Source organism: Saccostrea cucullata, unplaced genomic scaffold (assembly GCF_032062105.1).
Source record: "Saccostrea cucullata isolate Sc308-1 unplaced genomic scaffold, CSIRO_AGI_Scuc_v1 ctg312, whole genome shotgun sequence".
Taxonomy (NCBI): domain Eukaryota; kingdom Metazoa; phylum Mollusca; class Bivalvia; order Ostreida; family Ostreidae; genus Saccostrea; species Saccostrea cuccullata.
Genome location: NW_026929887.1, coordinates 309,034 through 330,582, shown reverse-complemented (window position 1 = coordinate 330,582; position 21,549 = coordinate 309,034). Strand labels below are relative to the sequence as shown.

Below are 21,549 nucleotides of genomic sequence, written 5' to 3'. Positions count from 1 at the left end.
ATTCATTTTGGCTCTGTGGAATATTAAAAATTTAGGGAGCTCATTGCTCACAGTAACTCTAATTTTACTATCGTACATTCACATCCGACGTATACTGATATACATGTATGTTCGTATCTTAAAAATCTATTGAAACATATTACGTTTATACAGGTTGAGACGATTTGCGAGACTCATGATTTTTCAAATAATGTAAAACAATGTAAGAAAAGTCTTATAAATTCTTTCAATTTTTTAAATTTAAAAACATATTGTTCAATAGTTTTTTTCTCTCATATATACATATATATGTACAATTAAAATTATCAAAATGTTTATTTTTGTGATATAGAAAATATCACTCCATTTCCATTGCGTTTACAACACCTTTTTGCAAAACATCTGCTTTATATAACAAAGCTGGCCATACTAAATAATCCACACTATCACCTGATTCTGTAAAGAGTTTATACTTGGAATCATCCATAGTATCGCCTTGTTGTACAGAAAAGTCCAACACAGCAGGCGGATCTAAGTTTTTCATTAACCAGCATAGTTCAATACATTTATCTGTATAAATTTCACAATGTTCTATATACTCTGAGTACGATTTCTGTAACGATCCCTGTTTGATTTTCTGCAAAGTAAAAAATTTCAAATAAAGTTTGTATGACGAAAATAAAAAGGACAAATTATTACACAAAAATATTGTTCACCAGAATTTCTTCGTCACTGTACCTTTGAAATATTAGATAAACAGTCCACCGCCACATAGTTTCTAATATGTCTGACTTTTGTTAAGTTTTCCTCGCTCTCCACCTCCAAACCCATAACCTTTATATAACAAACCCACACATCCATATACAAAAATATATGAAAGCAGCTATATGATTTAAAGTCCAGCCAGTGATAAATGGCAACTCATGACTCCGAATACCCAAATGAAAATTGACATCTTATGTTATTAGAAGCCAAGATGAGATGAGAATAAATTATGAAAAAATGAAAGTGCTCGTACAATTTTCGTGCCTTAATATACAGTCATTTAGGGTATTCCGAATCACCTTTTACATTTTGACTGTAGATGTTTTTATTAAAAACTTTTCACATGGTTGTTTGGTATCAAAGGAAAGCCAATTTAGTGAAAAATCAGATCTACTTTACAGAACGAGACTATCTTCGATACAGCGACCTTGACGGTGGTAATATTTGGATCAGCTTTTTAGTGTATTGCGAATCACTTCCGGGTATTTCGAATCACCAGGTAAATGGGTTGAAAACGGTCAGATAACATCATCATAATTGACGAACTAGTTAGTATTGTTTATAAAAAGCTCCAAGAATTAAAAAGAATTAAAGTTTTCTTGATTGTTCTTGTTTATTTGAAAGTTATCAGCACCCCCCTCTTTATTCGCACTAAAAACAGCTTTTCAGAGGCGGATCATGCAGAAAAGCAATTATGACAAAGAAAATAGGGGTTTCAGAAATTATATGACTGTAAATTGTTGTCCTGTAAATATAATTATGTCACTTTTTTGCACGTGGGATTTTTTTTTCGCTGCATAACAATTAACATTAAAAATATCATAATTCTACGAATCGGCTACGAAAAAAAATCATACATGTATAATGATAATGGTGATAAAAAATGCATGAAAAGGAATAAAAACTAGCTCTTGTTTAGATATATGTATCACCATTATTAAATATGACATAAATCACTGCATATGTGCACAGTGTACATATATGTATGTGTGCATGTACACACATGCGTGCAAGTCCATATTTAAAAATTGTGTGACAAAAGGATAACCACTGGTCAAGCTACTCATTAACTCTTCACAGCTTTTCCATTTCATAATTTTCATAGGTCCCTTGCATATAAAGAAAACCGATGTTTTCGAAATACCGGGCATATAACAAAATGCAGCCTGCAATTTCTTCAGTTGCGGTTATGCACATACGTGATTCGAAATACCCCAAATTATAGGGGGCTACAAATGCGGTTGTAACATACAAATTTTTGAGATGTAATAAAAAATTATTAATGCTCATAAAAGCTCATAAAATTGCCGTTCTATCAATACCTAATATGCTAGGTTTCATCCACCAACAACGCCACGACATCGATGAGAAATATTCTGCAACGTTTATACACGTAAATTTTCTTCGAGAAGGAAAGCAAGTTAACGAATGAATTAATTATTTTTTTAATTAACGCATTAAGTTTACCTCTTTATTTATTGTATGTATTAAGCATGAACCATGTTGCTAATGACTATTTAGTTGTCACACGTGTGCATGTCTCGTATAAGATACAGCGATAAGGTAAATTACCGAGTGTCGCGAAATGCAGGGTGATTCGGAACACCCTAAATGACTGTAATACCTATTGCCAATATAATTTTCAAAAATAATACCGCATTTTACCATTTGTAAATCATCCAGTTGTTCTTCTGCAATTCGTCCACAGTCTTTGTAAATCGTCTTGTAAGATATATGAAAGATAATTGAATATCAATTGCACAATTCATTAGTCATTAGACAAAAACAGATTTGTATCATTCATTATTACGGTCATATTGCGATGGTTACCTGTAGAATTCTCAGTAGACATTCGATGGCGTCTCTTTCGTCCAGACAAAGTTCTACATCGCTTGTTAAGGATTTCAATGACTTCCGAAATTCCTCTTCATACAGTTCAGTGAACCGTGTCCCGACTTCTTCCACGTTTATACTACTACTGGTCTCTGCAATCTTATGTTCACTTACTGTGGTCTGGTCACCATTACTTTGTTTCTCCTTGAGTCTATTTCAAATCACGAACAATAAGCATAACGAAAAAATGGCGAAGATACATGTAACAAGCAGCGATTGATTTCATAAAACTACAAACAATGCAATTCTGTTAACAGGATATATTTAAATCTTAGAGATATTGTAACATCAAATTATTTGGTCATAATTATATTTTCAAAAATGATATGATACCTTGTTTGTATTTCCTCGTTTGTTTGAAGTAGCTGTGCTTTGTCTTGAGTCAGGGTATTTACTTTTGTTTCTTTCAATTTCAGCTGATTTTCCAGAGATCGAACCCTTTATTACGATACATAATGCAAAATTTATTGTAAGCATTCGGTACATAAACCAAGTATTATTTTCAAAGCTAAAATATACTAATTAATCCTTATTTATATGATATTTACAAAATACATTTTAAAATAATAATTTATGGATGAACCTTTCTTGCAGGTTATTTTTCTCCACCATGCAAATTTGTTTCTCAGATTTAAGTTCTTCGTTTTCCCTCTCTAGTTGTTCTTCGATCTCTTTTAATTTTTTGCTTTCTGTTTGAATATGAAATATCATTTCTTCGTTTGAAACATTTTCTTTTCTACAAAGAGAAAATTAAAGATCAAATGATTGTAAGAAAATTGATGGAACATGCTGAATAAATGTTATTTGGAGACAGAGTCAAAAATCTGAATTAATAGAAAAATCTTATATAAACTAAACAGATAAAATTAAAAAAAAGATTATACCATATACCATTGTTTTCTTCCCAAAGAAATATAAGTAATCCTACTAAGTAAATTGTAAAATCATTCACAATATTGCAAAATTAACACAAAATAAAGACAAAGTAACATTTATATACTAGTATACTATCGTCTACTTACTTGTTTTGACATTCTTTTAACTGTGCTTGAATGAGTGCCTTTTCCTGCAGTATGTGTTCTATTTGATTTTGATAATGACCTATCCCTTGTTCGTGATCCAAAATTCTACAATTGTAGCCAAATGCAAGAACTCTACCAAAAAAGCTTCCAACTCCTTTCTACAGCCACGCCAAAAATAAAGCAAAGTAAAACTAATAAAACCAAAAACTAAATTAAGAAAAAAACTAGCTTTGATTTATACCTATTTTTTAGTGTTTCTATTTCTTTTAGATACTTCTGTACAGTTCTCTCCAAACTGGCATTTCTGATATTTAGTGCCTCTTCTTTTTCTGCTTGTGACTGACATGCTATTTTCCATTTGTTTTCTTTTTCATGAAATCTGTTCTCAATAAAGATTAATCAGAAACTGATATGTAAAATTATTTATTTTTCAGACAAAAATCTGTATTTTTAAAGTGAGGGATGTTTAATATAACAAACATTTGAACATAAGTAAAATGATGTACAGGCAGTCACCTTTGTTTTTCTTTGGCAATTTCTTCCTGCAGGTTTCCAATTGTTTTCTGATAATTTGCGATTTCTGTTTGTTTACTCTCTTCTTCATCAATGTTTTTAAGAGTCAGTGTGTATTCTAGTTCGTCAACCCTGTTCACATAAGGAAAGACATTAATTTAACACACAGGACCAGTAAGTATTTTTTGGTAAATCAAAATCTTTGTAGCATTTCGCGATTGCAAAGATGATTTAATTTATTTTTCAAATTAAGGAAAACATCTGTTTTCTACCTCTCTAAATTATTAGTATTTATGTCATAATTACAAGAACTATTACAATTTTTATAAAACAATATTATTTGCAATATCCTTAAACATATTTGCATTCTTACTTGGCTTCAAGAGATTCTTTTTCCTGTTTTAGTTCATCGCTCTCATTTCTGATTTTATCAACAATTTCTTCATATTCAGTTTCCATCTGTTTTCTTGAATTCTCCGATTCATCCCTTTGTTTGTTATTGTTGACTTCCATTTCTTTAAATCTTTAAGAAAACATTGATCTGAGTTCTTTTTTTCTGGTTCTAATAAATTACTAGCAACATTTGATCTATATTTTCTTTTACGTTTTACATTTTAACATAGTTTTTGAATATATACATTAATAACTTTATGTGACATGTATTAATATCCATGTCATTTTATTGATTTCGTTAACAACACATATAAAATGTTTTTACCTTCTGATTAATAAATTCTTTTCCTCGACAAGAGATTTTAACTCTTCTTGATATTTTTCAATTTCTTCTCTCTGTGATTTTGCTGCAGTCTCTTTCATGGCAAGAAGTTTTTCTCTCTCCTCTTCAATGTCATTTAATCTGGGAAATTCATATGATAAATAAACATTTCAACATCGAGTTATAAAAAAAATTGTAATTAAAGCATTAAAAAAATTACTCTCTATTTTAATATTCAAAAAGACCATTTAAAAAGATAATTGAACATTTTACATAAAAACCCATTGATCGGCGTAACTTTTAACACTTTTAACGTAGACTTCTTTGTGTTTTAATTGTGCTACTTTGGAATAATCTTGTGGTTCCATATTTGTATTGTTTACCGACGCCGAAGGAAGTCCAGTTCCTCATCCAATCCTTTCTTTTCTTTCTGAAAACTCTCAATCATATCCTGAAATCTCTGTTCTTTATCTCTTTTTGAGGACTCTTCATGACCTATGACCTCCGTTATTGTCCTTATCAGTTCCCCCTTTTTATTTTCAGTGCTGAAACATTTAAAATCTTATTATTTACTTTTTGTTTCTCGAATCAATGTATTTATATTTTTTAAGATGTCTTATACATATTCATTTATAGTTATTTACAAGTTTCATCATTTAAAAATAAGGAACAATTATTACAAGATTCCAATTCATTTTTACAATGAACTATTTTTCTTTCCCAATGCTAGAAAATGAATATGTAACGAATTCCGGTATTACTTGTATCTACTTATTTTACTTCTTCTCCTAGCGAAATACTTTAAAGAGCTTTTCTGTATTTTTTTTTCAAAATAAATTTACTACGTACTCAGAAAAAGAATGCGTTCTTTTGTGAACTCACCAACGTTTTAATTCCGCGTTTTCCGTCTGAAGTCGTTCATTTCTCTGATAAAGTTCACTTATCCTATTCTCCAGGACCTCTCTTGTTGTTTTCAACTGTGTTTGCATATTGTCTTTGTATTTCTCATGCTGCTGTAATCTTTGAAAATCATCTCTCATCAGAATGTTTTATTACGTGTTATTTCACAATATAATTAAAATGAGAAAAGCCAAATTTTACACAAAATATCTATTTACTTTACTTCCTTTTAATAAAGTTTTTATCTGTAATTGATAATTTATCCCTGTAACCTATATCTTACTGAGTCATGAGCTTTTCTTTTTCCGTGTTACTTTCCTCTTTTTCTCGCTGTAATTCCTGTATTTGTTTCTCAAGGTCATTGTCGTGTTTCCGTAGAACGTCTTCAATATGCATCAATGTTTCAGCCTCCTGTCCTTTTTTGCTCATAAACTTGCTTATTCTTTAAAGATGAAGAGGAATCATCATGTGAGCAATATTAAAAGCCAACTCAACTTCTGCTTTTCGGAAAATAGTCGATATCTTATCCTACATTGATTAAAATAGTCGATATCTTACTTGTCCTCAAGTTATCAAAATAATCAATATTTTATTTGTCCTCCAGTGATTAGCCCGGTATAGCACTGTGATTCCCTGAAGAGAATGATCTGATATCTTGTCTTCTTGCTATGTTACTTAATGTCCTTCAATGAATAATCCATATATCACTTGTCTTCAAATGATTAAAATAATAGATATCTTACCTATCCTCCAGTGATTTAGAATAATTTATTTTTTGTAATTCAATGACTACAGAACATCTGAAATCTTACTTGTCCTCGAGTGATAAGAATAATCAATATCTAATTGTCCTTCAGTGATTATGATAACTGATATTTTACTTGTCCTCCATTGATTAGAATAAATGATATCTAACTTTTCCTCGAGTGATTAGAATATCTGATATCTAACTTGTCCTCCAGTGATTAGAATAATTGATATCTTGTCTCAAGTGATTAGAATAACTGATATCTTACTTATCCTCCAGCGCTTGTTTCTCCTCCTCCAGGAAACCCTTCTCCATCTCCATTTCTCTGACTTGTCTCTCGAGAACCTGTATCTTTCCTCGACTCTTTATTTCCTCTCGTTTACATTTCTCGCTCCATTTCTCTTTGTACTGATGGATTCTGTGTCAAAACACATAATGTTATAGTATATAAAGCTATAGGAATCTTGTTATCTGTGTTAAATATCTTGAAATTGACATTTGTACAGTGCTAAATTTTAGAGAAATAAAACAATCTTATATACACCGTTTACTAACTTTAATTTTCAATATATGGTTTTATCAAAATTTATGAGCTTTTAGTTTATGATTTAATGCATGAAAAACGAAATTTTGAATTCGCTACCTCAACACTGCAGCATCTCTTTCTTTCTGTAACTTCTCCCTGTCGCTCTGAAGATTTTTAATCACAGTCTGGTAATGTTCTGTCACAATTCCTACTTCATGTCTACTTTTAGCTTTCGTTACGTCTTTTTTCTTGTCCACTCTTAAATAAGTGATTTAACGGAATCAAAAAACAACAATTAAACACGGTTACACTAGCATGCTTTGGATGATTTTAAATTTATAATGTAGTGATTGTAAATATATGCGCTTAGCTCCAATTCAAATGTGTTTTATTCACAATATTTTTAAACTCACTCTGAACTTGACAGATACAACAAATTACATTTATACAGTATCAAAACTGTTTGTATATGGTACTTTGTTATAGGCTTGTTTTAATGTATACAACTGAAGTTGAAGAATTTTTTTTTGTCAAAAGAAGAAAATGCTACCTCAAATCAAATAAATATTGAAATGATGTTTTGTTATGTTGCAAACCTTGTTTTCATCGACAGGATTTCTTTTTCCAGCGAGTTCAGTTTCTTTTCATATTCGTCCCTCATGTGCTGCCGTAGTATCAGCTCGTGTTCGGAATCCTCCTCTAATTTCGCCTCGACGGTTTGCATTCTGAGTGGATAGAAACAAAGAATTAAACATGAGGATAAAAAAAGATAACAAAGGATTCGATGTATTGATTTCTCACTTGTCGTTATCTTAAAGAGACCTCTAAAACACCCTTAATGTTTGGATTCAGGTATTCAGAAATTGATTAAACATTTACCTAGATTTAAGGGAGTGATTCTCCTTCTTTAGAATTCTGTTTTCTTCTGTTAACTGTTTATTGTTTTCATTAACTGCAAAGAGTTCCCTTCTTGTTTGTTGTAGTGTGTTGATATGATTTTCTATCTCTTTTTCGAAAATTCGTATCCTAAAATAAAATTACTACTTAAAATAAATTCAGATTCTTGTGTATTGAAATAGCTGTTTCTCTTTTATCTCCATATATTTTATCGATAAAAGGATCTCCCTAATAGATTGTAAAAAATAAAGATTACAGTACTTGACTAGATCTTAGTTACATGTTATATCGTGACATGCCGTAAATTGCTTTATGAAGCTGTTTGAACGACTCGCCTGGATTGTAGCGTGTCTTTATCCTCCATAAGGTACCTGTGTTTTGATTCCAGTTCATGGAATTTTCTCTGATTGTCTGATAACAACATCTCGTACATTCTCTTCTCCTTCTTTATTCCAGATTGTATCTTGTTATGGATGGTTTCATCTGATAACCTGTATTTTATTATAAAATATTCGCATTAAATATAGTTATAAGAATATATGTAAGAGTCATTAACAATCTGTGATAGCCCTATTTATAGCATTCAGATTTTGAAACAAATATTGTCCCATTTTGTCACAAGGACCTACTGTATTTGAATTTACGCAATCACTATATGTATATACAAAAGTGTATATATAGTGATTACAAATATTGCCCCATGTTGTGTACAAAGAAGAAAAAATACCTCTTAGCATGGCTTGGTTTTGCAGATTGTTCTCGAAGTGATCTATTTTCATTCCTTAGCAGATCCACTTCTTTTTCCAATTCTAATATTCTCCGCCTCATTTCCACAGTCTGTTGATTCCCACTGGCTGATATTCCTCTGGATTGTTTTCTTTCTGGTGATCTATTAATGTCATTGATATTTTAATCCTTCATTAAATATTTTTTTCTTTAAGTCGATCTTCAAATTGATGTTTGTTTTATAATAATATAAATATAAAATCCTTCATTACCTGGTCTCTGTAGAGCGGGGCCGGGCGTTCCTACCACTCTTGGGTCTCTCCTTCGCTGACTGTCTATTACGAAGATTGTGACAGGGTCGATTCTGAGATTTTGTGATCTTTTTGGCATTATCTTTTCTCGCTGGCCCTCTTGATAAGAGAGTTAAAAAAGAAGAGTTTAGTGTGTATTGAAAGAAAACATCAACCCTCTTTAAACAGTTTCTCTATTTAAATAATGTCGCAAATTTAAAGTAAACTCTTTTAAATCTCATTAAGCAAACACAAAAGGCTAATAAAAATTGTTCTTACGAAGTGATCATGTAGTCTAGCATTTCGTCCATTTTTCGGGCTGTCAGACACAGTTTTGCAGCAATATCTTCTTCGTCTTCTTCTAAAGCTGCGTCCAAGTCCGAATCACTGCCGATGTTTTGGAGGAATTCAAGGTCATCTGGTGCTGATTCCAGTCCTTCTAATTGGGGTTCCTCCACACTCATATTACATTTGCTATCAAAATATCCCCGGTTAGATACTGAAGACTCCAGCGGACAATGCGAATATTTTATTCCAAGGCAATTAATGACCTGACTTTGTTAATAGGTCCACAAAATATTTGTTTAGGATCGAACAATAAATTCTCCGTCATACATAGAATTGCATTTAAATCCAAAAGCAATTGTCTTTGAGACTTAGTCTTGAGACAACGGACAACAAAAAAGAACATAGTCAAAGACAATTAAAGTTCCTCGCTCTGTTTCTGGTCTCGGTGCACCGAAGATCAACGTTTGGAAACATGCGAAAATATATTGTCTTTTTTAGGATACACGAATTTTACGTTTACTTTTTACAGTAATTCTTTCACCTTAAGAAATTGCTTTCCTTCGAATGAAAAATTGTCAGGTAAGGTTAAGGTATTTGGAATTCAAGGATAAACACACAAAGTTATTTGGTGTAAATTTCTGAATGGACTTGCAATTATTGACTTCTAGATATAAATGCGATATCAAAATTTGTTAAACTCCAGATTGGATTCAATAATTATCTTTGGTTAACACCTGGACTTTTCTGATTAATTTATCAACAGCAAAGGCAAATACTTCCGAACCAGAAACAATTGATGTTTGGGGTTATCATTTCTTCTTCTTTAAAATATTTAGCATTGGCGGTATTTTTCGATTAGCGGTTGCTAAAACTATGCAATGAAAATTGTTTGTTTAGAAAAGAGTCTATACAGTTCTTTGCATTCTATACAGTTTGAAGACTTTAATACTAAATACAAACCATATTAATTCCGTATCTTAGAAAGCAGTTATGTTACCTTTCTAATCGCTGTCTTTCTTAGTTTCCGATGATGGATTAATGTAAAAAGAAAAACTTTATTGTTTTTGTTCTTCAAATTTTCTTTATTTCATAAAAATAGAATAAAAACAATTTCAGCTTTTTCAATAGTTTGGTGAAATTTGGTGATTGAATTGTAACAGTCTGCAGTCATCGAATATTTACCGATTCTCCGTGAAATTAAAACCACCGAAAGGTCTAACAAACCGAAAAAGATGAATATTATTTGTGGAAATTAAGTTTTCACTGTTTTCAGTGTTTCCAATACTACATTCGTTAAAGAAGGGAATGTAGGATTAATTTAGAAACCTTTCCGCACTGGCGTGAATTTAGAATAGGTAACACTTTGTATTGTAAAAAAACTAAAACAAGAATATAATAACATAGGTGTAAATTATTTTGACTGAAATTATAAGAAAATCATTGTAAATACATGTAATACATTTTCAATTCTTTTGTGCATTTGCTATACTGTCATCTACAAAAATTTTAATTTACTATTAAAATTTGTACATTACAAAAATAATTGTCAAAACAAATTTTAATCGAAAAATTCAAATTTTTGTAGAGTTTTCTACAAAAAATTAGAATTTTTCAATTTAAATTTGTATATGAAAAAATAATTGTCATATACATTTTAATTGAAAAATGCAAATTGTAGAGAATATTACCATACCAAATATAAATAATGCTTTTTTCTTTACTTAACAGGTTAATGTCACAACCTGTGTAGTAAACGTTGAACTTTTTCGAGTTGTAAATATGATTAGAGATAATAGCCATTTACATTATTAATCAGCTTATCGAAAGTAAAATTATATGTATAAAAAATCATTTTTTTGGACTGATCAAACATAAATTACCTAACATCTATGCAACATCAAATTTTGGTTCAAACCATGTCATTTTAAATACCTATATGTCTCATTTAAATATCGATCAGTGATCTGTATTTCTAGTCGATTCATGTCTCCACATGTGTGCAAGAATACGGAAGTTCGAAGAAGGGACTAACCGATTTTATAAACTCAAACTGATGTAGCATGTAACTGAAAATGGCCACAGGTCAACAACGGGAATCAGAGTAATTATATAATTTATTTCTGAAATTAATTATTACTTTGAATTAATTTAAATGGATCTAAATATTTTAAGTATGACTAAAGCGAAAGTACCTTTTGTAGTATACACTCATTATTCAATGACGATACATGGTCAAAACCGTAAAAGTACAGAGTGCATCAACGAAGAGATATTTTAATTAAATTCAACAGTTAAACGGAGTACTTGTGAATTTGTCAGTAATATTTTGTAACCTTTGATTAACTTGTTTTATGTAACTGAAGTATATTTAGGCAGGAATGGATAAAATAAAGAAATCTAGATTCTTTCCGATTTAACTTAAGAGGATGGTCTTGAATGAGAAACTTAAATCACATTACATTTTTTAGATAAAAAATCTATCTTCTGAGAGAATTAATTTATTTTAGAACTTTGTCCTTTCTCTTTAAAAATTGAAATTTTGTAAGAAATTGTCAACGTTATTGATGCAACAGTTTTGTAATCATTACAAATGTATAACAAATTTGTATGCCAAAATTACACTGTGTATAGATAATTTCATTTCCATCGAGAATAAAGTACAATAACGACCCTACATTTTTTGGGTGACTAAAGACAGTATAGACTGCAAATTAAGTTAAAGGTATATCAATTTGAATGCAGGTTTGACTTTCCCTAGGTAATAAATTTGCAATCGGTATACGTTTTCAAATAAAAGAATAAAGATGCATGTGTAATAACGTGTGTGATGCCGTCCTTCCATTTGATAACTACTGTGACATCATAATTGTTCGTTGTAAATCAATATTTGTGATTTTCGTAGTTCACTTTTATCCACTCCAAAGAACGATTATTTTGTTTATGTACGTACAGAATGTATCAGCTGGTTACTGAATCTTCTGTTTGTACAAGTAACCCATGAATTTATGTCCAAACGAAGTAGTTGCCTGCAAACATTGACTTTGTAATTTCTTTGTATATGTACAACATTTGCGTTTCTTTAATGTATATACTTTCTTCCTTAGATGGGAGTATTACATAGCATACTTCATTAATATACCTGATAAGGAACATCCCAAACAACAAATATTCTCACAAAAGTAAAATCAATTATCGTATAAATTATCATTACAAGGTTGGAATCAAAAGATGCTACAAAATGGATAAAAGGTTCCCTAAATCACCTAAAACGATGTTTGAAGGAAGGAAGATCTGCATCAGATTTGATCAAGTGGCCAGAAATACCAAATGTCCATAGCAAGAGGGATCTGTTTATAAAAACAATAGAATCTATATCTGAACAATGGGATGTTTACTGGGAAAGGTAAAGAAAGAATGCATATTAAAGCTTTTGTAGATTTTGGACTGTATTGGACTCACCTGTTGATATTTTTTTTTATCTGTGGTGAATAGAGTCTCAAATTCATATTAGAAATAATATTTTTTATACATCTATAATATTATCAAGAATGAAACATATGGAGATAACGAACAGTATTCAAGATCAAACGTCCATAAAACAATACAAAATAGCGGCAGAGCAAAAACAGGCCTCTAAAACATCAGAGGAGGGATCAGGTGCCATGGAGGAGTGAGCATCCCCTGCCGACCGGTCACACCCGCCGTGTGTGCTCCTTGTCATGATTGTGAAATAACAGAAAAATCTGTCGTCAATTCAGTGTATAAATAATGGACTAACAATTAGTATGAAAAACGTCAGTAAGCATTTGACTCAATGATAAATTGTATTTGCTGACAAGTCATTGTATCGACCACAGAACTTAAGAAATTATGACTTTAAACGTGACTGCTGATACTCTTGTTCTATCAACTTGTTTATCGATAATTTACCTCGTTTTAGAGATTGTTCATACATTTGTGTATCGAATCAGCTGAGATACATAAACTCCCTATGTAGGTGATGAAGGTTTATTGCTGCATAAAAAAGGGAAGTTGACGTTAAAAAAGTTAAAGTCATCACGTTTATCAAAGAGCTTGGTTGTTAGATTACCGTTAACGTCTTTTTCAAGTAAAATATCAAATATTAAACAGATGTGTCAGATTGTGTGGTATTTTTTATCTCAAGCTCACCGGGATATATCATATCGACATAAGAATATATTGATTGATTGACTGTATATTGTTAAACGTCCCTCTCGAGAATGGAAGTTACATGTGTTAATTGACAATAGGTCGTCGATATATCTAAATGTCGAGCTGAAAGCCACATCAAGTGTTTTCTATCTTTCATGCATAAGATTTTGCACAAATTGTACTTCATATGAGTACAAAATAGGTCTGCTAATAACGGGGCGCAATTGGTAACCATGGGGATTCCAATAGATTGTTGGAAGATCTGGTCTCTAAAAACCACATAGATATTGTCAATCAGAAACTCAAGCATTTTTTTTATATCGAATTCAGAGTACTTGTTTGTACAAACAGAATGTTTTTAACAAAATAATTTTGCAAATGACCAATGGCCAGGTAAGTAAATTTACGAGTTCCATTTTTATTGCAAAAGTAGTTGTCAATGATATCGAAAAGCATGGACTTACATTTATCGTGAGGGAATGGTTATGTATAAAGTTGAAAAGTCGTAAGTTTTTAAAATGTTGATTTTGGTGAAATCCTGTGATTTCAAATTGTCTAAAGGTTCTTTGGAATTTTTAAGTATCCACATCCGATTTACACCACTTTTTGAATATATTGTTGGACAGTACCTTCACCACTGTTAATATATTAGTAAGGAGTAAAGAAAGAGGCTTGGTTTTACATTTACTGGAACCCGCTATGTATTTTTGTTTGTAAGGATTCTTATGAAGTTTCGGAATCCAATATATACGAGGGCTATTCGGAAATTATTGAGGCATTTACTTTTACTTCCTAACGGACAAAGATAAATCCATGAAATTTCGTCAACTTTTTAAAAAGAACGAATAAGACAAACACGCGTCATTTCGTCATCATCAGATTTCATTATCAAGTTTACTTTTTTATGATCTTCTTATTTTTACCGAAATTCTAAGAATCTTGCAAAAAAAAGTCAAAATAAAATTGAAAAATTATAAACATAAATTGAATTATTTTCTCTCTTGCTATGGGTCCACCGGGAGTTTGAACATTGGTGTTACATATTTTGAAATTCTGATTTTGTAACTGCTCCGGGTACACCCACCATTGACACAATAATATACCATTGAAAAGAAGAAATAAAATATTTGTTAAATATTTTTTGTTTCTATTAATTCTTAGTGCTTGTCAAACGTATATACAAATTTAAACTGGTAGACGTTCATTAGAAAAAAAATATAACAAAATGTCTCAATAATTTCCGAACGGTCATCGTATATACATGTATATAGTAGTTCAAACTCATTTTGGCTCTTTGGTATATTAAAAATATTCAAAACTGACTTATCATTTTGAAGAATTTCTTCCGTAGAAAGAGAACTATGAGTATAAGTTAGATTACCACTTGTAGATTTAAATCCAAGTTCTTCTAAACTACAATTTATATAATGAGCCTTACAAACAAAGACAATATTGTTACCTGCTTTGTCAGCAGGGGCCAGTTCGTACTGATCATGTAATCTATCTAGTTCTTTCCTCACTTCTGGATTATTGAATATAAATTCATTTTTGAATTCTCGTATTCCATACATCAGTATAAGCACACAGTGAATTAAGAAACTGTCACAAATATCATAAACATGTTTGAAAAAAAATGTTATCATCAAGAATGGGTTATGGACTCAAAACAGAATGTAAATTCAAGTTTGGCATTTTTGCAAAAAAAAATTTGATTTTTTAGCCGAGCTTTGCTGAAAGCAAAGTCCTGGCTATAGGCATCATGTTCGACTGTTTTAATATAAATAGCACAGTAAACAAAAAACCAAACAGTGTCAAAGCAGACCCTTAAAATTCCGATTTACAAAATAGTCCCGTTGCGAGACAATATTCAAACAAATATTTTTAACATCCCAATCGTTGAAGAATTTAATGATCAATATTTTTGCTTGAGAATTAAACTGACAAAGAAATTAGATATTTGCTTTTTTGGGATTGTCCTGATATAACAATTTGTGCACATACGCTGCTAAATGGTTATTGTATTCGAACTATTCTTAATAGCGCGGGCTCTTCGAAATGTTGAAATTATTGAAGAGTTTCATGTTTTATATCGCTTCCGTCGATGTTATATTAGTGGTTATATTCTGTTTTGATTTTTAGCAAATTAATAGTGTAGTGAATTGGAATTTTAAGAATTAACATGCATGAAGTCGCTTGACAATGTACATGTATCAATGTTTCTACATGTAGTTGGCGATAAAATTATTGTTTGTTTGACACTAGAAGAATGTCTATAAAATAAACATGTGCATTATTTTAACAATTCCAAGACTGAATTTTTAAATTATGAGAAAAAATTGCTTATTGAATAGAAAATATGCGAGAATTTCGTGGAAATATTATTTGCTTTATTTCAAAATCATATTTTGGGGACTGGACTGTTAATTTTAATTACTGGTATATGGGATATTGTTTTAAATCATAATCATACAAACTCTACCTGCTAAAAACCAATGGCCAAAAGGGAAAAAAAATTAAATATGTACATGTACTACTTTCAGATCAGACAATATACTCGAGCAATTAAAGCCCGGCTTTCAGTTCTTTCAATACTTTTATTTCAATTCTAGGTGTACTAAGCTGCGACGGACTGATGTCCAAAAAGCTATAATTCAAATTGAAAAACTCACGTCCAAGAGTCCCTCAGAAAATTTGAAAAGAGTTGAGTATCACACAGGGATGTTGAAAGATCCCGTTTTCGTTAAACTTCAAAATATTTGGGAAAAAATGTCAAACGATGTACCGTTTATGGACGTGTAAGTATTTCTACCAATTACAATTCGTACATATATAATAATATATAAACAGAACAACACACAATGTATACTATAAAAGTGTATACAGTATAAATATTTTACATTAAAGTAAATAGATCGGTACTAGTATTATTATGTAAGAATGAATGATATACAGGTCCTTCTTTTTATAAGAAAAACTGAAGAATTTACGAAGAAACCAGAAATTTGGTAAGTAAATCTTTACAATAGGCACAAACATATTTTGTCTTGAAAAAATTGAAAGTTAAAGCGTGGATATGCTTTACTTTTTTCTAAATGTGTATTATTATCATTATTAATACCGATTTCAATGTTATAAGCTGTCTTAACGAGTGGTTCCTTGCATATCTTCAATACTTGGAAACTGTCCTTAATCTTGAAAGCAACACATATTTCGTGGAAGACCTAACACCACAGCCACCTCAGCAAACTGATGAAAAGATCATTCAGAGTCATAGGGAAATTGTGGTATCCTGGCAGGAATTATGGTCAAGGTACTATTGAATAATTTTCTTATTAAGCATTAAATTTTCAAAATTCAGTTTCAGTTAAATTCAGATTGCTTCATTGGAATATAGCATTCGTCTGCAATATGTTTTAAAATTATGGCTTAAGTATTAAAAACAAAGTAGTGCGTTTTTATCTTCATATGATAAAAACAATTATCTGATATTCTCCAAAAGTTGAGTTGGGGAAAATCCCATTGACATCCCCTTCTCCACCCAAACTCCCTTATTGGGTACTAAAAATAACAGAAAAGTAACACAATTGCCCGTGTTACAAGTTTGTGGGAAAAGAATGTCTTGCAATGAAAAGAAAAAGCTAAATTACTAGCCTTTTTTAAATGTTTAACGTCTTTTTTTGGAGAATTTAGGTCTAACTACATGTGTAAACGATAATGTATAAACATTTTTTTTTTCTCAAATATGTGTTTAGATAATTAATATGTATTTACTGCTTTTATAATTTACTTCTCATTGTATTAAACCAATCTTATACAAACGTACATCAAAATCAACTTCTTGCCAGAAAATTCATCGTTATTAAAGACTTTGATATTTGAGTCTTTTCGTCCAGCAGTATCTGTCGATAGAGAGGTTTAGACACACTACCTCAACAAACGATGGTTTTGTCTTCCTTGTCCAATTCATTTGTTGTAGCAAGTTGACCACTGAAGATAAAGAAACAATCAAATACATTGAGGCCATTCATCAAATTAGTGGAATCCAATTAGAGAAGCATCGAAATAAGAAAAAGCTGAATACCATAGCTAAATACTTTATGTAGGTATTTGCAAGAAAGTTTTTTATATAAGAGGTTGAAGTCTATTCTCTAAGTGCAAGAATTACTTGGGAAAATATTTCTCTAAGTGCAAGAATTACTTAAGAAAATATGCATTTTACAACAAGACTGTTGTTATCAAAATAGCCCTTGAAATTTTTAACTGCATGTTTCGTCTATGGGAGACTTTTTGAATCACATATATACATTACGTATTCATGTTAATTACATGTTAGTGTCATAATTTGATTAGCATACATTGATCGACTGATATTGTTAATTTAATGGAGACATATACATGTACAAATATGGTGTTCAACATTTTATGCACTCATAAATTTGTTTTTAGATGTCAAAAAACAGAGAAGATGGATAAGAGATGTGGAAGTATTCGTACTGACTTACCAGTAGATTTGTAAGTTTGTTAGTCCTAGCTAGTAAGTAGTGTTCGTCAAATTTCTTTGAATAGGGAACATTTCTGAAAAAAAACTTTTCATCGTGACATTATTTATTCTCTCGCCTAAGTGATCCCGGTGTACAGTGTACATTTTATTCATAGACAATTCTAGTTTCAAAATATTTGTTTTTTTTCTAATTTCATTTAATATTTCTTCGACATTTAATTTTTTTTTCAGTTTAATGAGAAGACTCTACTTGGTGGTTAAATTTTTCATATATCTATCTATTAATCTTCGAGTTTATTACATCAGTAAAAAATTACTAATTCCATTGTATCAAATGACTGTACGAGAAGTTATAAATGTATGTCTTCAATATTCTATGTTTATTTCTCCCTGGCAATAATAAACATAATTCATTTTATTTATTATTAAACAGACATATGGCGTTTAAATTGAGGATCTATGAGAAGATACTAGATGTTTTGAATGACTTAGTTAACATCGACACTATTGAACCTCCTCCCGTACCAAACGGATGTGATGAAAACCTGAAGAAACAGTTATATGCGGAATTCCAAACAACGATGGTCGCACTGAAAAAGAAAGTCAACAAATCTACAGAGTCGGAAGGGTAAATTCAACCTTAGATTAAACGAGAATTCATTATTATATTTAATTTAAAATTTAACGCAAAATTATACTTTAATGAGAATTATACAGTGTAATATTTTACTATAATTACCATACAAATATTGGTATTTTTTTAATTTATGGAATATGATTGTAAAAGAAAGTATTTCTACTTAGAAATCACAAAGAAAATGGAAAATGTGAAAGCGAACTTGAAATTTCAGACCTGAGGTAAATTATATTGCTTCATCATATATTGTTCATAAGATGAGACGGAATTCATCAATGGTAAAACATTTCATTTAAAAAAAACATGGCTCTTTCTTAAAAATAAGATTATAAAAAGTTATTGCTACAAATAAATTCTACATCAATCTAAGTGTAGATTTAGAAAAGAATTTATCAAATACCTTAAACGTAACATTTTTCAGGAAAGCTTACGAAGAAGAAGGTGAAAAGTCTGAACAAATTTTAAAGAATATCTTGAAATTAGTGAATGATGATTTACCACCTGAAGAGAACAAAAAATCCCTTAATACTGCTGAAGCTTTGAAAGAGGTAGAAAAACGACTCTATATGCTGAAATCAAAAACTGATTCATTGGAGAGAGAAATATTAAGGTACATGATTTCTGCTTCTGATCCATGTATTTCCTTGAATGTCTGATTGCTTGATAACAATTATTGATTTTTTTTTACAGCTGTAAGAGCAATGCCGAAGAAAATACACTTAGATTACAAGAACAACTTGACAATGAAGTAAAGACAAGGTATTACATGTAGATAGGATTATTTCAATTTTTTAAACGGTTACACTGGTATTTCTGATTCGAAAAAATAATATTAATTATTAATGGTCTAAAGTAGCGAAAACGTACGACACTTTATATATTACAAGAACAACTTGTTAACTTTCATCTAGATACACATGTTCTCTAAAGGTATCACTGGCCAAGTAAGAATTTGGGCGTCAAGATTAATGCGCTCGGGACCACAAATACCCGTGGAGCTCAGTACATTTCATGATCTGCACACAAAAAGGCGTTCGATTTGCTTTATATTTTTCCTTATGTTGAAAGTATATGCAATTTCCTAATGTTCATTCCCAATACAACAGAATTGTAAAGTATCAGAATTCGGGAATCTATAATAATTCCACATCAACACGACAAATATGAACAATTTGTAAATAAATCAAATTACTAGTATACGGAAACGCATTTCACACACCAGATATGATAGGGATTGTCTATCGTATCTAATTATGCGTCATTAATTACTTTCACATTCATCTTGTGCATAAAATCAAATTTATTTATGAATGTATAAATAATGTAATGATAAAAATGTCTAAAATTTTGGCTAAAAGAACCCTCTTTCTTCTTTTTTAAAAATCTTTTCTTTTTTATTTATCATTCAAACATATTTGCAGAATATGTCTTTAACATTAAAGCAGAGACAGTGATGGTTTCAGGAATACAGCTTATGAGAGAACCTAACTGTTGATTGTTTAATTCCCTAAGTCATCAATATTTTACCATTTCTTGGCGACTTCAAAGGGGGGGGGGGGGGCTAAAGGCTTCTTGACCACCTCTGACAAAACAACCTCGACTGTGTTCTACATGTGTCCAAGAGACCTCTCTTTGAATGTCACAGTCGGTTAAACTCGGTCATATATTTTTATATAGATTTATTCATCAAATAAAAATCATATACATTGTAGGTAAACAAAAAGCAACCTGTTATTTTCTAACACAATGTAAGACTACAAGTAACTAGAATTCATGTTAATTTTTTAAACACATTTTTTCATTATAGATGAGTATTAGGAAAAGTTATTGCCATGAGTAATACGTATCATAGATAAAATAACTAAAAGAAAACTTTGACATATTGCCTAGAACCAATCAGATAGTGCGTTGTATTAGCATATTATAATGAGGTATAAGATAGCGATATAAAAAAACATAGAAGGTAAAGAGGTAAACTTTACCCTGTCTATCAAATAGTATAATAAAGAAAGGAAGTGGCTACGATTTTTATGAAATTTTAATGTCCGATGAGGAATTATATTTCCAAAAAGTAAGACAAGAGTTTCCAAGGCAACTGAACACTCCATTATTTCAGTTTGTTCATTCACATGTTCATAAACGTAAAAACTATAAGAAATGTGAAAACTTGACTATGTAATTCATATTTCAGAATGACTGTACCTCGATCTATATTGAGAAATTCAATGTATTATAAGCTCATGAAAAGATGTACACATTTGACTTTTATTTATACCCCCCCCCCAAAAAAAAGACCAAGAAAATCCTGTTCATTTGACTTCTCGCTCTCAATTTTCACACAAAATGCATAAAATAAAGGTAAAATAGCATATCTTGCATCGATTAAAATGCAACCAAAAAATTTACGTTGTCTTTGAATAAAAATTTCATGCTAAATTGACATAGAAAAAGGTACTCGCCTTCAATTAGCTATTTTCAAACTGTTTTCCCGTGGGTATTTATTTAATCTTATTTTATTTTCTTCTTTATAAGTTATTGTATATAGTTATTGTATATTTATTATGGTGTATCCTGAGTTATTTGGACGAAGGGCGGTGACGAGTGCGAAGCACGAGTCTCCGCCCTTCGTCCAAATCAATCAGGATACACCATAATAAATATTCAATAACTTTCTTGTATCATGGCCAATCAAACGTCATGTCACAGATTTTCAGCATGATTTTTAATTACACCAATAGAAAATGTAGTTTTTGTCAGGTGACCGCATGGATAATCTCTCCTTTCTGTCAGTATTTTTAATAAACATTTTATGTGCGTGTGTTCATGAGAAAGGACGTCGGATTGCAGCATCCCAGCACCCCCCCCCCCCCCCTGGATTTTAGACTGTGGTGCAAAGGGTTTTTTTCCTTGTCAATTGTTTTTGGAGGCCCCCTTTCTTTTAAATGTAGCTACGGACTTAAAGTGGCCGGTGTGATT

General features: G+C 30.8%; 2 protein-coding genes across 3 annotated transcripts; one reads left to right on the top strand and one right to left on the bottom strand.

Annotated features, from left to right (window-relative positions):
* Positions 1 to 237: 237 nt before the first annotated feature.
* LOC134282382 (trichohyalin-like) lies at positions 238 to 9,716 on the bottom strand. Of its 2 annotated transcripts, XM_062764779.1 has the most exons (22): positions 9,254 to 9,716; positions 8,957 to 9,094; positions 8,686 to 8,847; positions 8,330 to 8,449; positions 7,941 to 8,087; positions 7,658 to 7,786; positions 7,179 to 7,319; positions 6,804 to 6,953; positions 6,071 to 6,229; positions 5,770 to 5,907; positions 5,271 to 5,432; positions 4,891 to 5,028; positions 4,546 to 4,695; positions 4,176 to 4,304; positions 3,901 to 4,038; positions 3,660 to 3,764; positions 3,221 to 3,373; positions 2,971 to 3,075; positions 2,575 to 2,788; positions 2,410 to 2,466; positions 718 to 813; positions 238 to 616 (listed from the first exon to the last, which is right to left on the bottom strand). In XM_062764779.1, exons 1-22 carry the CDS (start codon positions 9,436 to 9,438, stop codon positions 338 to 340), a joined length of 3,195 nt encoding a protein of 1,064 aa, XP_062620763.1. In that variant the 5' UTR covers positions 9,439 to 9,716; the 3' UTR covers positions 238 to 337. The 2 variants fall into 2 exon arrangements, with proteins under 2 accessions (XP_062620763.1, XP_062620764.1); XM_062764780.1 differs by lacking the exons at positions 8,957 to 9,094; positions 9,254 to 9,716 and having other exon boundaries at positions 8,239 to 8,449; positions 8,686 to 8,704.
* A 1,539-nt stretch (positions 9,717 to 11,255) lies between these two features.
* Positions 11,256 to 18,798, top strand: LOC134282398 (uncharacterized). Its single transcript, XM_062764793.1, has 9 exons — positions 11,256 to 11,363; positions 12,477 to 12,665; positions 16,045 to 16,230; positions 16,405 to 16,440; positions 16,572 to 16,745; positions 17,412 to 17,534; positions 17,882 to 17,947; positions 18,370 to 18,555; positions 18,741 to 18,798. The coding sequence occupies exons 1-9, from the start codon at positions 11,335 to 11,337 to the stop codon at positions 18,796 to 18,798; spliced, it is 1,047 nt and encodes a 348-aa protein (XP_062620777.1). The 5' UTR covers positions 11,256 to 11,334.
* Positions 18,799 to 21,549: the final 2,751 nt, after the last annotated feature.

What these genes read in the sequence shown, in the direction of transcription:
- LOC134282382 (XM_062764779.1), bottom strand. Translation starts at nt 9,438, where the DNA reads ATGAGTGTGGAGGAACCCCAATTAGAAGGACTGGAATCAGCACCAGAT. An exon ending in ATTGCCAAAGAAAAACAAAG is followed by an intron (nt 4,039 to 4,175) that starts GTGACTGCCTGT and finishes TATTGAGAACAG; the next exon opens with ATTTCATGAAAAAGAAAACA. An exon ending in AAAAATAACCTGCAAGAAAG is followed by an intron (nt 3,076 to 3,220) that starts GTTCATCCATAA and finishes ATCGTAATAAAG; the next exon opens with GGTTCGATCTCTGGAAAATC.
- LOC134282398 (XM_062764793.1), top strand. Translation starts at nt 11,335, where the DNA reads ATGGCCACAGGTCAACAACGGGAATCAGA. An exon ending in TGGCAGGAATTATGGTCAAG is followed by an intron (nt 16,746 to 17,411) that starts GTACTATTGAAT and finishes CATTTGTTGTAG; the next exon opens with CAAGTTGACCACTGAAGATA. An exon ending in ACCATAGCTAAATACTTTAT is followed by an intron (nt 17,535 to 17,881) that starts GTAGGTATTTGC and finishes ATTTGTTTTTAG; the next exon opens with ATGTCAAAAAACAGAGAAGA.